General features: G+C 42.3%; 1 protein-coding gene across 2 annotated transcripts in view; it reads right to left on the bottom strand.

Moving 5' to 3' along the window:
* PLXNA2 (plexin A2) overlaps positions 1-21,257 on the bottom strand; it is a 400,950-nt gene that overhangs the window by 148,698 nt on the left and 230,995 nt on the right. For both annotated transcript variants that reach the window (XM_083508745.1, XM_083508746.1), the window contains exons 6-9: positions 11,961-12,084; positions 10,535-10,688; positions 8,766-8,862; positions 5,216-5,330 (exon numbers count right to left, since the gene is read on the bottom strand). In XM_083508745.1, coding sequence (XP_083364871.1) covers positions 5,216-5,330; positions 8,766-8,862; positions 10,535-10,688; positions 11,961-12,084 — 490 coding nt within the window. The remainder of the gene's footprint in view (positions 1-5,215; positions 5,331-8,765; positions 8,863-10,534; positions 10,689-11,960; positions 12,085-21,257) is intronic.

The following is a 21,257-nucleotide window of genomic DNA, read 5'->3' as shown; positions in this document are numbered from 1 at the left end:
GAAAGCACACCAGTGCAAGTAGATAAATAGGTACCACTGCGACGGGAAGGTAAACAACATTTCTGTGTGCTCTGGCACTCATCACGGTCCTCCATGCACCAGTAACCGTTTAGTCATGCTGGCCACATGACTTGGAAAGCTGTCTGTGGACAAATGCCAGCTCCCTCGGTCTGAAAATTGAGACGAAAACTGCACCCCATTGTTGCCTTTGACTGGCCTTAACTGTCCAGGGGTCCTTTACCTTACCTTACAGTCCCACCACATAAGATAGAACCTTTTCTGTGGTGGTACATTGGCTGGGAAATTTCTTCCCCAAGATATAGCTGCTGCTGACATTTCTTATTTTTGGGTGCTGCCTAAAATATATATTTTCACCAAGGCTTTTGTAGGGAGCTGTTTAGTTAGTTCAATTATGCATTAATATTTTCCTAATGTCTCTATATAATAAAAAATGTTAATGTCATTACACAAGCCGCCATTGGAGGTTTTGGAGTGCCTCAACACAATCCTGGATTTGCATGAAATCAGGGTTGGAGAGAAGGCAAAAGACAAGGCAGCTTGCACAACAGAAGTGGCCATGGCTTGGGAGCAAGAAGGGATGGACAATGAGAGAGGGAAGTGGTTTAAAACAATGGCAGAAGTTTAAAAGTCAGTAAAAGAGGGAGCTGACAGGGAAATGGTGGATTTAAACAAAGTCAGAGGTTTGAGTAAAATACTATGGGATTTTTGACGGCTCTGCATCCTTTATCTCTTACATGAAGTAGCTGGAATGGAAGAGGGAGATTTGAGTACAGCAAATAGAGAAGAACACTGAAAAGGGGAAAAAACTGGCTGCTTCAAACAATGGCAGAAATTTGAGTAAAGTGAGGGTGCAGCAACACTGAGAAGAAAATAGGGGGTGTTAAATTTTCTCTTGTGGCTATTTTATATTGCCATTTGTTCTTAAATTCTTCAACTTTATATTGTAAGCTGCCTTGCGGATGCTTGATGGAAAGGTAGGATAGAAATGTTTCTGTCAACAAATATTGTGACAACTGATTCACACAAGGTGAATTATACTGTTGTCAGTGAATCCCTCAGACAAATTATGTATTTCGCTTCCTTGATGCCATGGCGGGTTGGTTTGCACAGGCATAAGTGCACTGTTGTTTAACTGTGCTAAAGATTAATTCTGCCAAAGTGCAAACAGTAAAAGAAGCCAAGCAGTGCAAATTTACTTGAGTGATTGTAAACTATAGTTCTGCCTCCGAGCATTAACAGGGAACAAAGTGGTGAAACATGAAAGTGCCACTTTTTCAGTCATTTTGCAAAGTATAACCTTACTTTAAAGGCTTCAGGTTGCCTTTACACTGGCACAAACAAGCAATTGCTATCAACATGTCATGGTTCTTACCATTGGTTAACATCTGACAAAGGGTATGATTTTAACCTTTCAAAACAGATGTGTTAACTAATGCATTAAAATGGTTGTGGAAGCAGGATGCTGCACTTACATCCTGATACTGAGCTGCAGTTGGCAAGTATGGATGTGGGAGACTGTGCATATACTTCTTTCTTTGACAGAAACTAGTTTGATTGAAATATTATCATTTTTGCTTTGCTTCCAAAGGGCAATGCATCTTCTGTTAACAACGTCTATTTGTGTGTGAATATTCTGCTAATATATTAAGGCAGATGTAAGAACAGCTTTGCTAACAGGATGGTGCTGAAAATAGAAACCTTACAGAGGACCCCCCCTCCTCCTCCTCCATATTACTATCTACAAAGTGGCTTTTGCAACAGAATAACTGGATTGCACTTTTGTTCTGACAAACAGCATTTTATTTTCTTCAGAGAGACTAAGCAAATTAGACTGCTGAGCTAGTTGGGTCACTGTAAGCGCATAAGCAAAGAGGAACAATGTTTCATTTGTGTCAACATGGCTATGGTGAGCAACGAGGAACAGCATAACAGCATAGTTTGCTCAACATAAGCTAACTAAAGAGTGCTTAACAGAAGTTCTGCCAGCTATAAAGGACAGGCAGGAAGTGACAGGCAGAATTTCCAAGCACCTTGGTTCCCCCAAACTAGGTCCTAGAAATATATTTTTAATAGGTAACAAAAATTAGCATGCTTCTGCAGCCCTCAGGACTTTCCACACTGACAGACTTTTAGGATACTTTAGCACAATGTGAAAATGGCCCTTTGGAATGTCTTGCTCAAAACCATGAAGAGGTTTTGCAGTAGCAATTAGAAAAGACACAGAGTCAGAATTCCCTCTGGATTTGGATTTCCAGCTGTGCCACTCATTCGCTTCCTTTTCCTGGTCTAGACAAATCCTGTTTCTCTCCCTCACTCCCTCCCACTGGGGGTAGTAAGAGCAACCTACAAAAGAGGGGAACTTTGACATCACTGCCTTCAAAGTGCAGAAACCAAATTCCAAAGTTGAGCAAAGGGAATGCAGGCAACCTCACCAGATAGGAAGGAAAATCCATCCTCACTAGAGCACAGGAAGAATAAAAGATAACAGCTCCCTCTTGCCAGTTTGGAAAGATGCTTCTTCCTTTTGTATCAAGCTATTTAAAGCTTTTGCTTTGTCTCCAGAGTTGAGAACCCCTCGAGTGTCTTCTCTCACTTCTGATGAAACACTTAAAAGTTCAAACAGTATAAGCCACCTGCTGTCACTTTTGGTTAAAGGCAGAAGTGAGGCAGTGGCGGCTTCCAATCATGTATGCCTATCCGTTGCCAAGCCCTCCTCATGTATATACATATATTATGTCTAGTTTTATATTACCTATTTCCTGGCATCTTCTCTAACCTGGAAGGCACACATGTTGTTTCAGCTTGATGCTTTTTTTGTTGATGCAGTATGGAGCATCATTACTTGATAAGAAGAAAGGAAACTTGATGGTCCCTTTTATTGCTGAGCATTTCCCCCCTCTTCAATATCATTTACTTGCTGGTCAGGCGCCATCTTTATGAGGCTGAATGACAACCACTTATTCCTGTTTGCAATGTCAAATATATGTGAGGTTTTCAACCAAAATGTAGATGCTCTCCACCTCCAATGTTTTAAAAATGCTGATGGCTTAATGTTCTTAATGTCAGAAGGAAAATGAAAGTGTTCCCTTGATCTCATGGATAGTATCCTGTCCCTCATTCCTCCCTCAAATACTCACTCGGCCAGAGAATGACCAACAACTCAAAAGGTCATGCAGCTGCCAAATCTCAATGAGACACTTTCCCTAATAAATAGAACAACCTATGAATCTCAGGTCCAGCATTAGGACCTGACATCCTTTGCAGCTGATAGGGCCTCAGATCTCTAGCAAAACCCAACACTAATGCTTAGACCCTCTCAGTATGTCGGGATTAAGGGATAAACTAGGAAGTAGAACTGAAGAGTAAGCCAGAAGGACTGAAGAGCAACTAAATAATAAAGGAGCAACTAAATAATAAAGGAACAATCAAATGCTCAGGAAGATCTTGTTGCTTGGGAAAAACTAATGGGAATAAGAAGGTGCCTCAGGTGTTTCCTGTCCAGGAGGTTCCACTATTCAGCTTTGGAGGGATCAGTCTTGGGGCAGAGTATACTAAACTACCTTAGGCAGATGCTGCAATGTGAAGTTCAGTAGCCTGCCACGTGGGGCAGCTGCACACAGACCTGGCAGCTCTTAAAACTGTTAGCAATCATAAGTCATCACTGCCTTTAAAAAGAATCTTATATTTATCATGCTTTAATTTTCACTCTTTCTCACTCTTTCTCAGCAGCCTCAGAAGCCTGTTAGGCAAAAAGCTGGGACAGATAGACAAATGATAGATAGAGTGTGTTCCCACCATACTGCTAGCAAACAGATGAGAGGGGAGCTTCCTTTTAGAGGAGGACATGCTTGGATGAGCTGGTGTGCCTGGGTATGCTATTCCATGCAGCAAGGATAGCCACCTGGCTGCACTCTTTCTCTTGCCCTTTACTCAGCCCCTTCTTAGGGGCAAAAGATGCTGCCTTATATGGGGTCAGGCCATTGATATTGACTACAGGGGCTCTTCAAGGACCCAGTCCTACCTGGAAATGCCAGAGATGGAACCAGGGACCTTCTGCATGCAAAGCCCACTCAGCTATGGCCCTTCCCTATAAATGTGGGAGCAGACCTTCAAACCTGTGCTTCAGGGTGTTCATGTTTCAGCCTAGAGACAAACAGCAAATATCCATAACATGAATCCACACCACTACAGTCGTACCATGGGTCCTGAATGCCTTGGTACTCGGACATTTTGGCTCCCGAACGCCGCAAACCCAGAAGTGAGTGTTCCAGTTTGTGAACGTTCTTTGGAACCCTAACATCTGATGGGGCTTCTGTGGCTTCCAATTGGCTGCAGGAGCTTTCTGAAGCAAATCAGAAGCCGCGCTTTGGTTTCCGAATGTTTTGGAAGTCGAACGGACTTCCAGAACGGATTTCGTTTGACTTCCAAGGTACGACTGTATTCACAAGTATGTTTATATTTACAGATAGGTTAGTACATTTGGGTTAACATCAATCACAATTCAAGTAAAAACATTGATAAGAAACAATGTAGCTAAAATTTCTTTCAATTGCTCACAGAAGATGAAGCATACAACAGTTTTACCTTCTCTCTAAACTACTCTGCACCAATTGCTATGTAAAGCCTGTTATTGCCAGTTCTGTGACTGAGCTATCATGTCAGAAGTACACATTGTAAACATATATGCACTGCATGGTTGTGACAATTCATGTAAAGTGGTGGAATCCTGCCAGCTATGAATGGATAAACCCCATTTATTTCTCTGAGATTTATGCTTGAATAAGCAGATGGTACATTGCCGCCTAAAGTTACAGAACCCAATTTTTGCTAGAATAGAAGATGATAGGGATCATTATCTTTTGCATCAATCAAATAGGTGCTATTTACCATGCTTCCAATAGAGAGAATTTTTCACAAGCCTTCTGCTTATAAATATACATCCATCTTTTGACTTGAGTCATGCTATGCACCTGAGTAGTCCCGCACCTTCCATTTACTTTTAGCCCGCCTACCCCTGGTGCTGAAATGAGCTCATCAACCAAACTACTCACCTTTACTTTTCACCTTGGGAAATCTTGAGACTTTTTTTCAGGGGTGGGGATGGAAGGAGGGGGGAAAGAGTCAGGCACCATCATGAAGATAACATCTAAGAACAGCACTCAAAGGTGCTGCTCTTTAAACCCAGTATTCATACCTCAGAGACATTGATCCTCCCCTCTTGAAACGAACACGTTGTGGGATCATGAGTGCAGAGGTTTCGATATTTACACCAGTGGCAACGAAAAGCACTGTTCACACAAGACAGGCACCTGCCAAGAAAGGAATAAAGGACCTCTAGGTTTCAGTCTGGGCAAATGTGTTTATTATTGACAAATGTATAATTATTACCGAAGAGCCAGTTAATGATACTATTGACATATCAACAAAATTTATGGATGATAGAAAGCTCATTAAACATTTACACATTTGGTTAACATAATTAACCCTTAAATATGATTTACTAGGTGAATATTTATTACATTCTTGTGTCCATGATATTGCCAGTTTTGTGCCTTTTTCATTTTTAATGTCAGCCTTGACTGCCAAATGTCTTTCTTCCTTGCTTCTAGCAAGTGTCAAAATTTAAAATCAACAGATGGGCAGTGGGATTGCAGAATAATGTGAAATTATCTAAATAAAACTTAAGAATTAAGAAAAATTAATGTTTCTGCACTGCAGGCCTATGCTGACAGGCCTATGCCAATGATAGGACGCAATAGTAATCCAGTGGTAGCTCAGTTTAAGAACAGCCCTGTTTACGAAGAATTAGGTTTACGAACTCTGTAAAACCGGAAGTAGTGTCCCAGGTTGCGAACTTTACCTCGGTCTAAGAATGGAATATGAACAGTGGAAGGGCACTGGCAGTGGGAGGCCTCATTAGGGAAAGCGACCCTCAGTTTAAGAACTGTTTCGGTTTAACAACGCACTTCTGGAACAGATTAAGTTCGTAAAGCACGGAACCACTGTTCTTAGCGTTTATATTGCACTTTCTAAGTGTTCTAAGTGCTTCACATACATAATCTCAATAAACATTACAACAACCCAGTAAGGTAGGTTAGTGTTATTATCTCCATACTGCAGTGCAGGACTGAGTCAGAGGGACTAGCGACTTGCCTAAGGCATCCTAGTGTGTTCAACCTCTGATCCATGACTACTGGTTTTGTATGGTAAATTGCAATTTCAAGGCTAGCCTTCATGTGATAGCTACCGTTGCATGTAGAAAAAGAAAAACCATGCCAAAATAATTTGAGCCAAATTATTTTTGGCCCACGACAACTATCTTCCCTTCCCTTAACTTTGAAGAGCTTAGGTTTGCATAACTCAACTGGTCAATGCAAAATTAAGAGTGGTCAATTTCACTGTTTGTGTACTGAGGGGTTTTCTCTGCGGTTGTAGTATCAGAGCTGAAAGTTTACAATGTGGCCAAATGGTTTGGAATACAATTAAGTATTCACACAGAGGAAAAAAATAATTCTGTCCCAGGTCTCTGCTGGTGGCAGATTGGTATAAATTTGCCTTCTGTCTTGAGAGTTACAGATTTCATGTAGCTCCAGATGGGCATTGTGCTGGCAAGCCACTTACCTGGAAAGTTTCTGTCTATAACTGGTATGTGACAGTACGAGCAATAGTTTAATGCCATCTAGTGGGTCAGCTAGAGCTCAAGCAAAGACAGCTATGATTGCTTCAGAATCTGCCCAGGGCTTTGGTTAGCCTCTGCAATGCATGCAATTTTTCTTTGGCTGTCACTGAGATGGTGTTTTTATCCAATTTTTGCCTTGGGATATTTTGAGAGCAGCTGCTCCCAAAGGGACAAACTTCTAAACAGCATTTGAATCATGAGCATTTCTGCTTCTAGCACACAGAAGAGCCATTTCTTCTATTTCTAATAATAAACAACGTGGGAGAAAAGGGAGAAGTTTATATTTTCAGAGGCCAACAGCATCTGTGTGGTGTAAGAGTTCAATTCCTCATGCTAATTTCCCCATTTCATGGCACTTAATCCTTTGCTTCTGTTTTCCCATAGCAAGCAATGACAATGGAACAGACAATCAGAGGTTGTTTCTTTTAGGCCAGTATGGACAGGCAGATATTTTTAATGTTAGCATGATCTATTAGTCTCTCTGTTACCACTGAGAAAACTAATCTAATCTAAAAAGCTAATATGAGTTATGAGAAATTTCACCACCTCACAAACAGAAGATACTTCAATGCCAAACTAGAGAGTGTGGGCAGCTCCCTCCACCCCACCCCTTACTGTGCTAAAACACACATTAACCATCTTCTTCCATCTTATATTCTCAATTGTAATTGCCTTTTGATTCCTCTGTAATGACCTTAATAGCTAAGGAAGCTTATTCTAATCATACAAATGCAAATCTGAGTGGGGCAGGAATATTAAGCAGTATGAGCATATTTAATTACTCATTTATTTGACCCATTTCTCTCCCCCTTTCTCAGATTGGCAGGGATCTGTGTGGCGCCTGCTTTTCAGCTCCCATTTCCAGGATCGAAATGCAGCTTTCTTCACTTAGCATATCAGTACTAAGATGAAGGGTTGGCTATTCCCATTGTCAAACATGAACATGCCTGTTTCCAGTGCCAGCAGCTCCATTAGGGCAAATGGGGCTCTGCCTCACTAACCTCAGTGTGTTGTCAGCCATCCCTTACTTGCCTGCCTTCTCACTTACAACCACTGGCTGTCAGCTTCCTTTTCCTTAGTCTCAGTGATGCCCTAGGAGAAGGGGGCAAAACTCTGCTTGCCATTGGCTCTTTCTCTACCTGCTGTTGGCCTCTTTGCCTTCCACTGGACCAGTTTGGAATTTCAGTTTGGATTTCCCCCCTAATGACTCCCACCACTCTCCCAGTTTAGGACAGCTATTGTTTCATAGAATTCCTTCTTCCCTGCCAGCTTGACCACTTTCTCAACTCTTAGTTATGCTAAGTTTATGGAATCACTTTGGACGCCAGGATGACAAGCCTAGTTTGCTCGAATATCACTGGTGAGCAGTCATTCTGATGAACCGCTCACCTCTTTTGGGGAGAGATGGATTAACATCAAGCTTGTGGGTTTCAGTAATTAAGGAAAGCAAGACTTGGGTTCAGGATCTTCAAAACCAACAGCTAGTATATAAGGGCTTAACGTGAGACATATCAATAGTTGCACAAGCACAATACCACAAAATTTGATTTATTGGTTTTATTTATTTTGTCTGTTTATAGAACCCCCTCCCTCACAAAAATGCTTGAGGCAGCTTATAATGATTTACACCTTCATGCTATGAGAATGTTATATTGGCCTGTCATTAGTATCTAATCATTTCTATACTTCCATTAGTGACAAGATAATCAAGTTGTGCTTATAATATATGGGTGCAACTAAAAATAAATAAATAGTTTTCCTGACACACTCGACAAATAATTGTTCTGCCTAGTGTAGATGGTGGTGGATATTGTTGCCAGGGCACCTTTATCCATCTTATCTTGGTCTTCAAGTCTAATGTTTGACAGGCTGCAATCTTATACTCACCTACCTAGGTGTAAGCCCCACAGAACCCAATGGGGCTTGTTTCTGAATAGATACAGATATAGGTCTCCACAGACAGAGACTTTTCCAGTGCTGAGAAACCTTTATAGTACAGATCTAGAATTACTGCTAAAGCCTTCAGGTTCTGATAGACAAGGAAGAACAAGAAAGGGTGTCTTACAGCTGGTGGGCACTGCAGTTGTAGAACTTGAACTCTGTGCTGACAAACATCTTTCCTGTCTCTCTCGATTTCAGAAGCAGCTCTATCCCAAACCAATCTGGAGAAAGAAAGAGTAGATAATTGAAACATAATGATATAATATTTCAGATTCCTCATATATCATTCAGTATCTTTGGGGCATCTTTCCTCCATCTTCCTGGACTTGAGTTGCAAGCAAGTTTGCTTCCCCACAACTCCAGTGAGATCCTTGCAACTTTTTCTTTCTAACTTGGATGTGGCAAACATAATTCAGAGCTTCAAAGCCAAACAGAAGGCTTTTATCTTCAGCTGTGACAGTGTGCAGTGACCTGCCTCCTGCTCTAAAAGGATACTGGGTCACATCCCACTGGTGCTTTAGCACTGGATCCCTAATGCCTTCCAGATACTGGTAAATGGCACTCTTCTATAAAACTTTAAAACGACCGAACTGTGCATACCTAAGAAACCACTTCTTCTCTTGTGTCCTGTCACCATCTCTCAAGGCCTGATACTTACATGGGGAAGGGCTGTGGCTCAGTGGTAGAGCATATGTGTTGCATGCAGTGGGTCTAGGTTTAACCCCTGGCATTTCCAGAAAGGACTGGGGATGTGTTTTTTTTTTGTCTGAAACCCTGGAGTGCCACCGATAGTCAGTGGGGACAATACTGAACTAGATGGACCAATGATCTGACTTGGTATAAGGCAGCCTTCCTATCCACTAGGGCTATGTGACAAGCAGAGGGCCATAAGAATACTAGGCTGCACCTTTTCTACATGATAACTCAGTTTCCCCAGGATAATGCTGACAAGACAGGTTGCACTGCTGCATGGTCCAGGGGCTTCTCATGTTATCCCAATGGTGTAAGAAGTGCCATTGATGCTGAAACTCCCACAACATTGGGATAACACAAATACCGTGCCTAAGATTGACAGGTCATGCTTTCCTGATTATTTCACCTATGTTCCAGGTACTTAGTAGAAGGATATGAACAAAGGTGTGCATAATGCTTCCAATACTTTATGGAAATGTATTCCTCTGATGGCTCCAAAGTCAGCATTAAAGGGGGAGGAGATGAAATCATCAGAAAAATGAATATGCTAGTTGAACTGCAACAGGAGTTTGTGCTGAGCCCTGTTCAGAACTTTCAGGGCTGCCTGGATTTATGTGCATATTCATTAAGTGTTTTCTGCATATAAAACAGATAAGAAGAAAGTATGGATATTTGGAAATCAGCCAATGAGAAAACAAGTTTGAAACAATGAGCTGTTTGGTAACTGTGTATGTCAGAGAGAGTTTGACAGCCATGGCATTAGCAAAGCAACAGCCCAAAAATTAGAAGACTTCTCCACCCACTCATGGTGACTGAGTCATACTTCAGAGTGTGAGTAACACCCACACTACCTCCTTTCTGGCCCGCCTCAGATTACAAAAGACTGAGACCCCTAATGATGCAGAGCCCAGAAAGCAGATGGCTTGGAGACTGACTTTTAAATTTGTGTGGTACATAAATTTGGGTAGAATTACACTACTGGGAAGCCAGGTTTGTGGATGATATCCCTTTCTTGCCTGCTCTTGGGAAAAATAACTTTATCCGCACATCACTGCAGGGGAAGGCAGGAGTGCAGGCCTAAATCTAAATCTAGTCAAGCCCGCCAGCCATCCAGCTCCTGTCCTTTTGTGCCACAAATTCCTGCAGTGTGTACGATGGGTTGCCTGCCTATATTGTACCTCAAATCATTAGCCAGCTCACCTTGGTCCACAGGTATGGCAGGAACATCTTTTGATGCTGGTGAAATGCATACAATTTGGTTGCCCAAAACTTGGCCTTCAACTTCAGTGAGGTTTCCAAATACGCAAGTGATACCAGTCGACAGGTCAGGTGCGTCTCTCACCAGCAAGCTGAGCTACAACAAAACAAAACAAAACCAAAAAGCAGAAAGGGAAAGAGATCACCACCTGTCATTGCATAAGAGAGAAGGGAAAGGGAAAGTGGGGCATTTATTCTATTTCTTTCTCAAAGAGATGAGAAGCAAAGATGCAGGCTGCTCTTCAACTGTTTCCAAAATCACTAGTTAGCATCTAGTTGCTCCACAGACCTGAAGAATCATAATACCAGCAGGTAGAGGTGGAATTGACTATTTTCTCACAGCCTACCAGTTCAAATCTTTTAATAAAATCGCAAGCACCTCAGGTTTCAACCAGGGGAACTTTTGTGCACTTGCCATTTGAAAATATAATGAGGTTATATTTGCCATTCAAAATGAGTGATTGATCAGCCAATTATATCTGCTTAGGGCCTATTCCCATTAACCGCTCAGGTCCCAGTGTACAACAAGCACATTTTTGTTGGCCAACCACTGGAGACACACAGCAAGGTTATAGAACAGATGCCAATGCTACACACAGAACTCAGCAAGGATTGGTTCTTTATCCACCAGTGGGAACACTCCAGAAGCCAAACTCACAGTGGCCTGTAAAAAGACAATTATCACTGAGTTGCATGCGGCTGCTTCAGAGCTATAGCACCAGCAGCTGAACGTGAACAGAGAATGATTCGAACTGCAGCTTCCACCCTCTGAGAGGGTTATGGAGTAGCCTTTATAACTCTGTAACTGGCAATACTAAGCATGATTTTAAAATCAATGTCATAGCTGATGTAGGGTTTCTTTTTCTTTTTTGCCATACAGAGTAAGTAACCTTACAGCGTCCATCTTCTCACAATTCTAAGTTGAAAAGATATTAGAGCTTTGCACTGTGCCCACCCCACTGCTTTGAGGGTGGGGATTGCAAAAGGACTTCTTCTTTTTGGCTACTATGCAGCCTTTGCCAACGTGTGGGGGCCTGGGGTTGATGGGAGTTCTAATCTAAAACATTTTGTGGGGGTGGACTAGGTTGGCGAAGGCTGCTCTCGTAGGAAGTATTAAGCAAAATCATTCTTGTGCCATTTTCTTTGATGACACATCATGCTGCATATAATGATACTGTATTTGGAGAGTTGTTGTTGTATGTATATATTTTTGAGGTTTCATATTCTAAACCACCCTGTGAAATTCAGGTGAAGAGCAGTATGGAAATTTAATAGTTAATTAATCAATAATACTCTAGCAGTACTTCAGAGAATAAACAAAGGAAATGCTCTTTAAACAAGCAAGCAACCACCCACCATGGCTACCTACCGGAAGGCTGTGCTCAGAAACCGGGATGCTGCTAGGTTGCACAATGATGCTCATGCATTGCTTGATGCTGGCTGCAAATCGATATGGTTCATCTGCCCTCTCACACTTGTCCCTCCGGGAACACCTGATATGAAAAGTACAGGGGAAGCAGATAAGCAAGATTCTCAAAATTTGGCCATATAGCCTTGTATTAGGCCAGTTCCAGCCATTCCCATCCACACAGCAATAAGATATTGAAAAACATTTTGCATGCACTGGCCATACACCTACATTTCTGATAGAAATTTACATAATTTGAATGTCTGTGTGTAGGAGGCCTAGTCCTATTGAAATGCCTTTCTACTGTGGGAGGAAAATAGTTTTTTGTTTTTTAGTTTAATGCACCACCTCCGTATTAATTAACGGACTTCATCACTGTTCTGAAAGCCCACGTAACGTTCACTTTCTCCAATTCACTCGTGATTTAAACCCATCGGTCGCATCCTGCGTCCGTCTTTCCAATAGCTAGAAAAGGCATTATCAGTCAAGGCACAGATGCCTCAGCTATGGGGAATCCAAGTCTGGAATATCAGGGAGTGAAAATCAGCTGAAACCAGAATAATCTGTTGAATAAAGAGCAGGATTGGCCAGTAAAGGGGCTTGTGGGCTATCTGGTCAATAAAGCAATTTTATTTGACTCCCATTGACCCTAACAGATTTTAATCAAGCTTGTGCTTATAACCAAAATTGTTTTCAAAATGAGAGATAAGAGATATTCAACAGTTCGTGTTATAGCTGCATTTGCCTTTTATATATAATGTCTTAGGCATGCCTGAATGCTTGTGTTTCATAATCATGAAGCTTTTTACTGTTACAGGGTGCTGATTTTACTATAGAGTCTGATCATTAGTAGACTGGCCTGTGTGTGTCGCTGGACCATTCCATGGAAAAAAGAGCCACCTGAATATAGAAACTGCCCAGCCCTGTTTTAGAAAAACCCCATATTCTAATTTATTTGGGCTTTGTTGCCTGGGGCTGAGAGTGGGCTAAAGAACACTTGCTAATTTTTTTGCTAATTTTTCATACACAATTAAAAAACACTATCTTGCCCATGAATATCAATGTCATGATAAATGTCTGAAAGAGGCTCAGGTGATGGTGAGCAAAGGGCAGTACTAGCCAACACTGTGCCCTCCAGATGTTGTTGAACTACAACTCCCATCAGCACCAGATAGGCCTTAGCACCTTCAGCTGAAAGCAGATTTTTTTTTTAAAGTTCCCATTTTAAAATTCTTCAAAAAGTCAGTTAACAGATGATAGTCCAGTCACATATCCGTAGCAGTGACCGGAGGATAAACGACCGCTGGGTGGAGCAGAGAAGAAACACCATGTTGCATCTGCAGCAGCACAACTGAACACCTTCATCTGCCTCAGCTGCAACAAAACATGTCTCTCATCAATTTCTACAGCCACACCAAGAGCTGCAACTGTCCTCTGCTTGACCTCACCCCCAAAGGCGCACTCCTCCACTGTCTCCTGAGACAGACGGATGCCAGCAATGGAAACCGCTGAGGATACAATCTTTAAACAAAACAAGAACCAATCAAACAAAAAGATTCTCTTGGTTAAAGTCTAAAACTGAAGGAGATATGGATTTTCTATGCTAAGCAGTTGGAAACGGAGCCTCGGTTATGGAGAGTGAATAGCCAACACTCTGTGTCTGCTTGTGGCCCTTTTCTCTTTTTTTCTAAACATTAGAAAATGCAGCCACTCAGACTTAAAGAACCGAATGCCAGAGGAAGGCAAGAGCAGCGTGACACCTATGCTTTAGTTAAAAACAAAACCTGTGGCTAATTAATCTCCTTCCCAGAGAGGTGAAGGGGCTTGAAGCTTGAATTCCTCTTCCTCTCACTGGAGACACTAGAGTTAAGGCCTGTTATCATGCCTGAGTCTCCCAGGCTCTCTCCTCCCCCCAACGCTCCTCTTTGAACAGAAGCCATTACGTGTCACAAGCTGAGTTATGAGCACTGCAGCTGGCATGTGTTGGACACCTGGCTCATCACCAAAGCCATTTCATCTGAGAAGGCCCCCAGAGCGGGCTGAAACTCTTGAGCTCCTATCAAAATGAAGAAAAATGGAGAGAAAAGGCTAATCGTCCCTCCATCTTTCCATTTTCTTCATCACGAGAGGCTAAGAGGTCATTGAGCACACTAAGAAACAGCTTTGAGAAAGTGAGAAGAAGAAGGAGTGCTACTAAAGAAGCACCACGGATGCTGTAGTTCTGCCTGCCGTGCTATTCAGTGCAGCAGGGTAAAGAACAAGGCACATGATGAGGATGGGGCAGGAGGCCCAGAACAAAAGGTGGCATTCATGGTTCATGGCCTTGTCTGGAAGAGGAAAGTAAAACAAATTTATCTGGAGGGGAATGGGGTCTGTTTTCATGCTCATTGCCCAGTTTCTTTTGAAGGAATAGAGGAAGAAAAAAGAATTATCCTAGGAAATTGGGGTGTAAGGTAGCCATGCACTTTTCTTTTCTTTTGCTTGGCTTATTTGAATTATCTGGTACGTTTCAATCCCCACAGGTGAATGTGGCATAGTGAACCTTTATGGTGCCTGTTCTCAGCTGTTGCAAGACACTTCTACATTTTCAGAGCTACAGACTGCACTGCTACTAGTTTTCAAGGAAGACGAACAAGATGATCTTCAGACACACACCCCTTGAAACAATATGATATTTATTTTTTTAAACACACACATACACACACATTCTGCCTGAGAGTTGCCAGTTTGCCCCTTCTGCTAGGGAGACAGTTTTCATACAACAGTTCTTTAAGAAGGTAGATGTGTGTCTATCTTCTAGCCATTTTGATTAAATATTTTGCATTGTGTGTTAGACAAACACATGGGAACTAGTACTACATATGAATTTCACCAGGTACAATGTTTTAGTATAAAGTCAGTATGGCAGGGGTAGCCAGTATAGTGCCATCCAGATGTGACCAATGGCAACTATAGTCCCAAACATCTGGAAAGCACATCATTAGCCACTCTGGACATATGGCATAATTATGAATAAATGCTGAATGACTCTGGAACTCCACACCAGAACTTTATGCCCTTCTATAGACTCCTTCTTCAAACTACTGTTAGAAGCATTTTGCTACTGTAACCCAGGAGTAGCCAATGTGGTGCCCTCCATATGTTACTGAACTTACACTCACATCATTCATAACTATTGGTCATGCTGGCTGGGGATGATGGAAGTTGTAGTCCAACCCCTGGAGGCCTCCATGTTGGCTATCGTTGTAAGTAGAGCAAGAGGATTTAGTTTTTCTCTTTCTATTGAGACCAGATGTAATGAAAAGCAAGCACATAGCAAAAAAACCAGTTTCAATGCACATTGCAAAAGAACCAGTTTCAATGTTCTCCTTTTGTGATGGCTGGATTCAAGCTAGCGTAAAATGTCTACATAAGCAGACATGCTGACTGCTTAACAAAGAGTCTTAAGCTTTCTGTGACAAACTTCCTCCAGATGAGGTGACAAGAACAGCTCACAAAACCAGGAATCTTCACTGAAAAACCATTTACTTCTCAATAGCCCTCCCCCCTGCAGTGGGGTGGGGGAGTACTAACCATTTCCCCTTTGCAAACAGCCACAGTGATACCTGGCAATTGATACCGCTATTTTCTCCCTGCACCCTTCTCCTTTACTTGAAATATAATGGACCAAAATATGAATGCTGCCAAAGAAAAGAATTATTGTGTTTTAAGTGAATCGGCAAGATTGCTCTAAAGTGAGCTCTTGACTGGAGCCTTTATCTCATTGACTTGCTGGAATGGCTCTTTTTTATCATACTATTTATGGCAACAGACCTAACAGAGATAAATAGGTCTGGAGACAATAACATAGTAGCAAACAGCAGCATATGGAGGAGCCCTGCAGGTTATAGATCCTACTGGACCAAGGAGACTCTTTAGCAGTCTCCTTGTGGGCTCTACCTGCCACCAGAACAACAGGGTGGCTAATGAAGAAGGAGGAAGAGGAGGAATAAGATCTTCCGTTCTTTTCAGTTTAACACGGAGACACTGTCATTTAGTAGGCACACCAGCTGCTGGATACTTTGCACACAAGACAACAGTCTTTCCTTCCATTTTAACATCAATTTTTTTTTTAAAAAATGAGATTTTATGGAGAAGCCAAGTCTTTCTGAAGTATGGCACAAAGAGACGCTGCTGAATACTGCTCAAAGCAAAATCCAAGGCAGAAAGGTTGAGATGAGTGTTTCTCACAGGGCTCGAAACATCTTTGTTGCCACCAGCTTTCATCCTTGATTTGATGCTGGTGGATCTTGCCATGGTGAAATGTTAGGGGAAGATAAAATCAAGATCATCATTCATCTCTAACTGAAAGCACCCAAAGTAGTTTTCCTGACAGAGGTTTCATGCATTAAAAAGCTGTGCAGTTTTCAGCATCACTGCAATGTCCATAAAAGGAAGAAAAGTAGCAATCTTGAATAGGATTTGCACACAGGTTCCATAAAATATTTGGGAACCGATCTTCTTTAAGGTGGACTCTCATTCATCAGCTGAATTGTCACTTATCAGAGATGCTGTAGGAGTAGCTGTGCATTAGATTATCTTCAAGGGACCTTCCAATTCTATGATTCTATGAACCATCTTCTTTGTAGCAGAACTCCTGTGCCACACTATCTTCTGGTTCCTGCTTCAGAACCGACTCCATACTCTGCCCTCTTGTTTTAGTTAAGCTGTTTTTAGGCCCCTTTCCTCACTCAACTTCCTGGCTTTAGCACCCCTCGTTTCTAACAGCAGCAAGCAGGCCCCTGGGGACAGTGTGAAGGTTGTTCCATATTCCAACATGCTCTCTTTTCACCAGCTTCCTACTATCATCACCCACCACCAACTTGTCTATAAGTGTGTGGAATAACGAGTTCTTCTCCAAATCCTAAAAATGAGCTATTTTGCATTTGTACAAAAATGGAAATGAACACTGTGCATGTGTCCAAAGCTTGGAAGAAGCAAAGTGCACTCATGCATGCACTGCTGAATCAGATGTGAACTTTGAGAGCCCCAGCTGAAGAGGAGGTGGCCCGTAATTCACAGATTGGGAATACTGAGTGACCTATAAATCTGCCTGACTTCGTCATCCAAGGGATCATGGCAAGGAGCCTCAAGCATTTAAAAGTTGGCCATAAAGTGATATCACCATCCCAAATGTCCATATTCTTATCTGCCTTTATTAGCTGCCTAAAAAATGCAATGTGAACAACACTGCCTTGACCTCCAACCTCTTCTGTGCAGATCATTGAGGCAACTGACCCATCTGACAGAGGGAACATAACAATTAGAAGCAAGAGCTGACAACTAAAATACAAACACTCATGTGCTAAAAGCCTCCAAGTAAATAGGAGAGCAGCTCTGGGAACAGTAAGATTAACACAGTTATTCATAAGGTTCAGACTAGGGCTTAAAAAATAATCAGTGCTCAAAGAAGACATTTTTGAGGCAGGAAAATTCTAAGGAGAGGCTGATAAAATATGATTAGACTGAACAGAGCCACTGTAGCATGTTCTGTATATACTTGCAACTCCATGCTGCATTTGGCTGCCTTGGGACCAGTAGATTTTTATTCTGATCTGTAAACCTACAAAGTGTCACATCTTGCCTTGCATTTCAATTGTTACCTAAGAAGGGATTTTGGGGTTATATTAAGAATAGCTGCATGTCAGAACTGGGAATAAGGGTCCCAGAGGCTGAAATGTTCCTTTGCCGCTGACTGGCTCTGTGGTGTTAGTAAGTCATCACAATTATTGCAATGGTGCTTCATCAATTCTTGTCCCAGCTGTGTTCTGTTTCTGGTGATAGATGCCTGCAAAAACTTATTGCATCATAAAAACTTATTGCAACCAAATCAAAATGAATGCCCAGGAAACAACTAACATTCTATAACCTCCAGACTAACTTTGTGCAAATAAATCAGGATGAATGCTCAATAAACAGGTCATCTGGAAGCAACCTTAGAAGTATCAGTGACTAAAGGATCCTGATCCTTCCTTGAGACTCCTGTTTGCTTCAAGTACAACACAGCTGGCTGAGAAACGCTGTTCCAATAGTGACAACTAAGGATCACCTCTGACAAAGCTGATTGATGTAAAGTCTATTGAGAAAGTAGGAGCAAGCAGGATGTTATCCAGTGGTTGCTTTCAAAACAAGTAAGACCTGAGTCTGTCTAAAAACTCTGCCCTTTAATGGGAGAAGCTGTGGCCACTCTGTGTTTACTCAGAGGGAGATTCTTTCAGAAGATTACTTCACACAACTTAGGGATGAATGCTAGCTTTAAAAACAGGTTTTCTTGCTCAGTAGTGGGGCTCTGCCTGACTCAAATTAAGTGCAGTGGTACCTCGGGTTACAAACGCTTCAGGTTACAAACACTTCGGGTTACAAACTCCACTAACCCGGAAGTAGCACCTCAGGTTAAGAACTTTGCCCCAGGATGGGAACGGAAATCACACACCAGTGGTGTGGCAGCAGTGGGAGGCCCCATTAACAAAAGCGTGCCTCAGGTTAAGAACGGTTTCGGGTTAAGAATGGACCTCTGGAATGAATTAAGTTTGTAACTCGAGGTACCACCATACTGTACTTTCTCTGGAGATGAGTATTCTTGCTTGCAGTTTCTGTTCTGTCTTCATGAATCACAAGTGGTTTTGTATCTGTGTAGGTGTGAACTTGACAGCAGCTGCAGATGTCATGCCAAAGTGGGAAAAGCAGATATGCCACTGACTCTCACACTTGCTTTTCATGCTTCAAGTGAGGGGCAGGGGACATTTCCTTGTGGCAAATGTGCAGGTTCCAGATAGAGGGGCATTGCAGTGAAGGTGTGCTTGTTTCCCTTTGAATGTTACACCAGATGCATGAAAAATAGGTGTATGAATCAGTCTTGCATATCCCCTTCTCTTCTTTGGCCAAATGTTGGAACCTACTTTCCATACATTGCTGACTGTCTGCCCATTAATCCTCAAGAAGGCACTGTCAGACAGCTCTCTGAGATCTCTTTCAGAACAGGCACTGGTCTATTTTCCGTTGCTGGCCTCCCTCATCTCCCAAATGACTCCTGACCTCTCTATTGTGGACACATTGGGGGGTGGGGAAAGAAATATAGGCAATATTATGCTAGAAAAGACCTTATGCCATGGCTTGAACAGCTTAATCAAAAGAGACTGCAATTAGCTAGGTATTCCTTGTTTGTCTGAACAACACAAAGCAGTGAACCTGCCACACTTTCTGGTCAAAGAACAAGAATCCATCTGGAGGAGCAAAGGGTCTAAGGTTCAACTCCCAGCAAAACATGTTTTGCAGTGATTAGAAGGATTTTGCAGGAGTTACTGGTTCAACATCTGTGGTCTGTGCAAGGTATAATGCAGGAGGTCAGGCTAACTAATCTATTAATCTTTCGTCCTGGTCTTGGAACATAAGAGTCTGAACCACACAGTCTCAAACCTTTTCATACTGAGCCTCTGCAGGTCAAGAAAAAAAGAACAGCTGACAGCACAATCCTATGCATGCCTACTCAGAAGTAAGTCTCGCTGCCTTCATAAAGTTTACTTCCTGGCAAATGTGTTTAGGATTATAGGCTGAACCTCTGCAAATGTAGCAAAGCTAGTCACTAAGCTTACCCTGGCCTATGTAGTGGTAGGATGGACCTATGACATGTTTTAAGAGAGGTAGCCAACATGGTGCCTTTCAGATACTGTTGGACTTCAGCTTCTCACTAGCCCAAGCCAGAATGGTCAATGGTAAGGGATAATGGGAATTGCAGTCCAACAACATATGGAAGTCACCACCCTGGCTAACATTGTTTTAAGGTACCCACCCACTACACAAAACTCTGGAGAAGAAAGGGCTTACACAAAGAGGTAGTTCCCAGTAGATTGCACCAGTAGAGAAGAAAGGAGGGAGGACAGAAAATAAGAGAGTTTGGATTTGATATCCCGCTTTATCACTACCCGAAGGAGTCTCAAAGCGGCTAACATTCTCCTTTCCCTTCCTCCCCCACAGCAAACACTCTGTGTGGTGAGTGGAGCTGAGAGACTTCAGAGAAGTGTGACTAGCCCAAGGTCACCCAGCAGCTGCATGTGGAGGAGCGGAGACGCGAACCCGGTTCCCCAGATTACGAGACTACCGCTCTTAACCACTACACCACACTGGCTCTCAATCAATATGCACCCAGAGCTGATCAGAATGCACAAAACATTGCTCTAAAATGGCTTAAGCCCTAACAGCAGCCCCTGCCACTGCCCTAACAACAACCCTAGTGAGTTTAGCCTCAAACTTGAGAATCAGTCCATTAGGAATGTTGCAGGGTTAGATGTGGGGAATTTGCAGAAATAATATATTCATGTTATGTACAACGTTGAAGGTGTATGGCAATTAACATGTAATGTGAATTAATTGAAAATAATTAAAAAAATATTAATGGGAGGGGGAAAGGAATGTAGCAGAATGTGATCCCAAGATGCTTCAGTTTAAAACAATGTAGGTTTCTTCCTTCAGAAAGCCTTCTGAGCACCTATGTACTTATATATAGTGCTTTCACTTGCCAAATCTAGGCTCTTAATCAACTTTTACACCTTTAAAAGTTGTAGAGAGGGAGGGAGAGAGGGAGGGAGGGAGAACCACCCTTTCTGTCCACAGCTTCCCCAGTTCCGGTAGAACTGTGATGCTGCATGAAACTGGATGCTTAGTATTTTGGAAAACCCAGTGCTTATTTTTATGCCCAAACAGAACCTGCACTTTATGGAAAACCCATCTGCATTTGCTTTACTTTGACTTCAAAATGGCATGAGGAGCAGGTTAAAGACAAAACTGTTTGTTGTCGTTTTTTAATGTTGCAACGAGCCTTGGAAGTTAAATGCCTTCTGACAAAGTGGCATAGAAATTAGCCTGCTATATGCAGGTCTCTGATCCAATCAGGATATTTCATCAGAGCCTTCCTCTGCTCTCTCCCTGTCACTCTCTCAACACCTGCTGCATGGGCATTTTGCCAGCTGCTATTGTGTGGGTACCCTTTGCCTCCACCCCAACTGCTAAACATTTAATGGGAGTGCTGGCAACAGGCCCAAGGGGTTTTTTGGACTCCTTTCTGTAAGTGAACTCCAGGCCTCTCCCTCCTTCAGACTTTGGGCACCCCTTCCGCTTGAGGCAGCATTGCCATTGTGGGAGAGAGAAAGATGCCAAACACCTCAATAATTCAGAGGCACAGCTTCCTAAGCTTTCCCCAGGATGTTGCCTAGAAAACCTTTA

This window comes from Podarcis liolepis, assembly GCF_965112155.1.
Source record: "Podarcis liolepis genome assembly, chromosome: 6".
NCBI lineage: Eukaryota > Metazoa > Chordata > Lepidosauria > Squamata > Lacertidae > Podarcis > Podarcis liolepis.
Note: the sequence above shows the minus strand (reverse complement) of the source record. Positions and strands in the feature narration are given on the sequence as shown.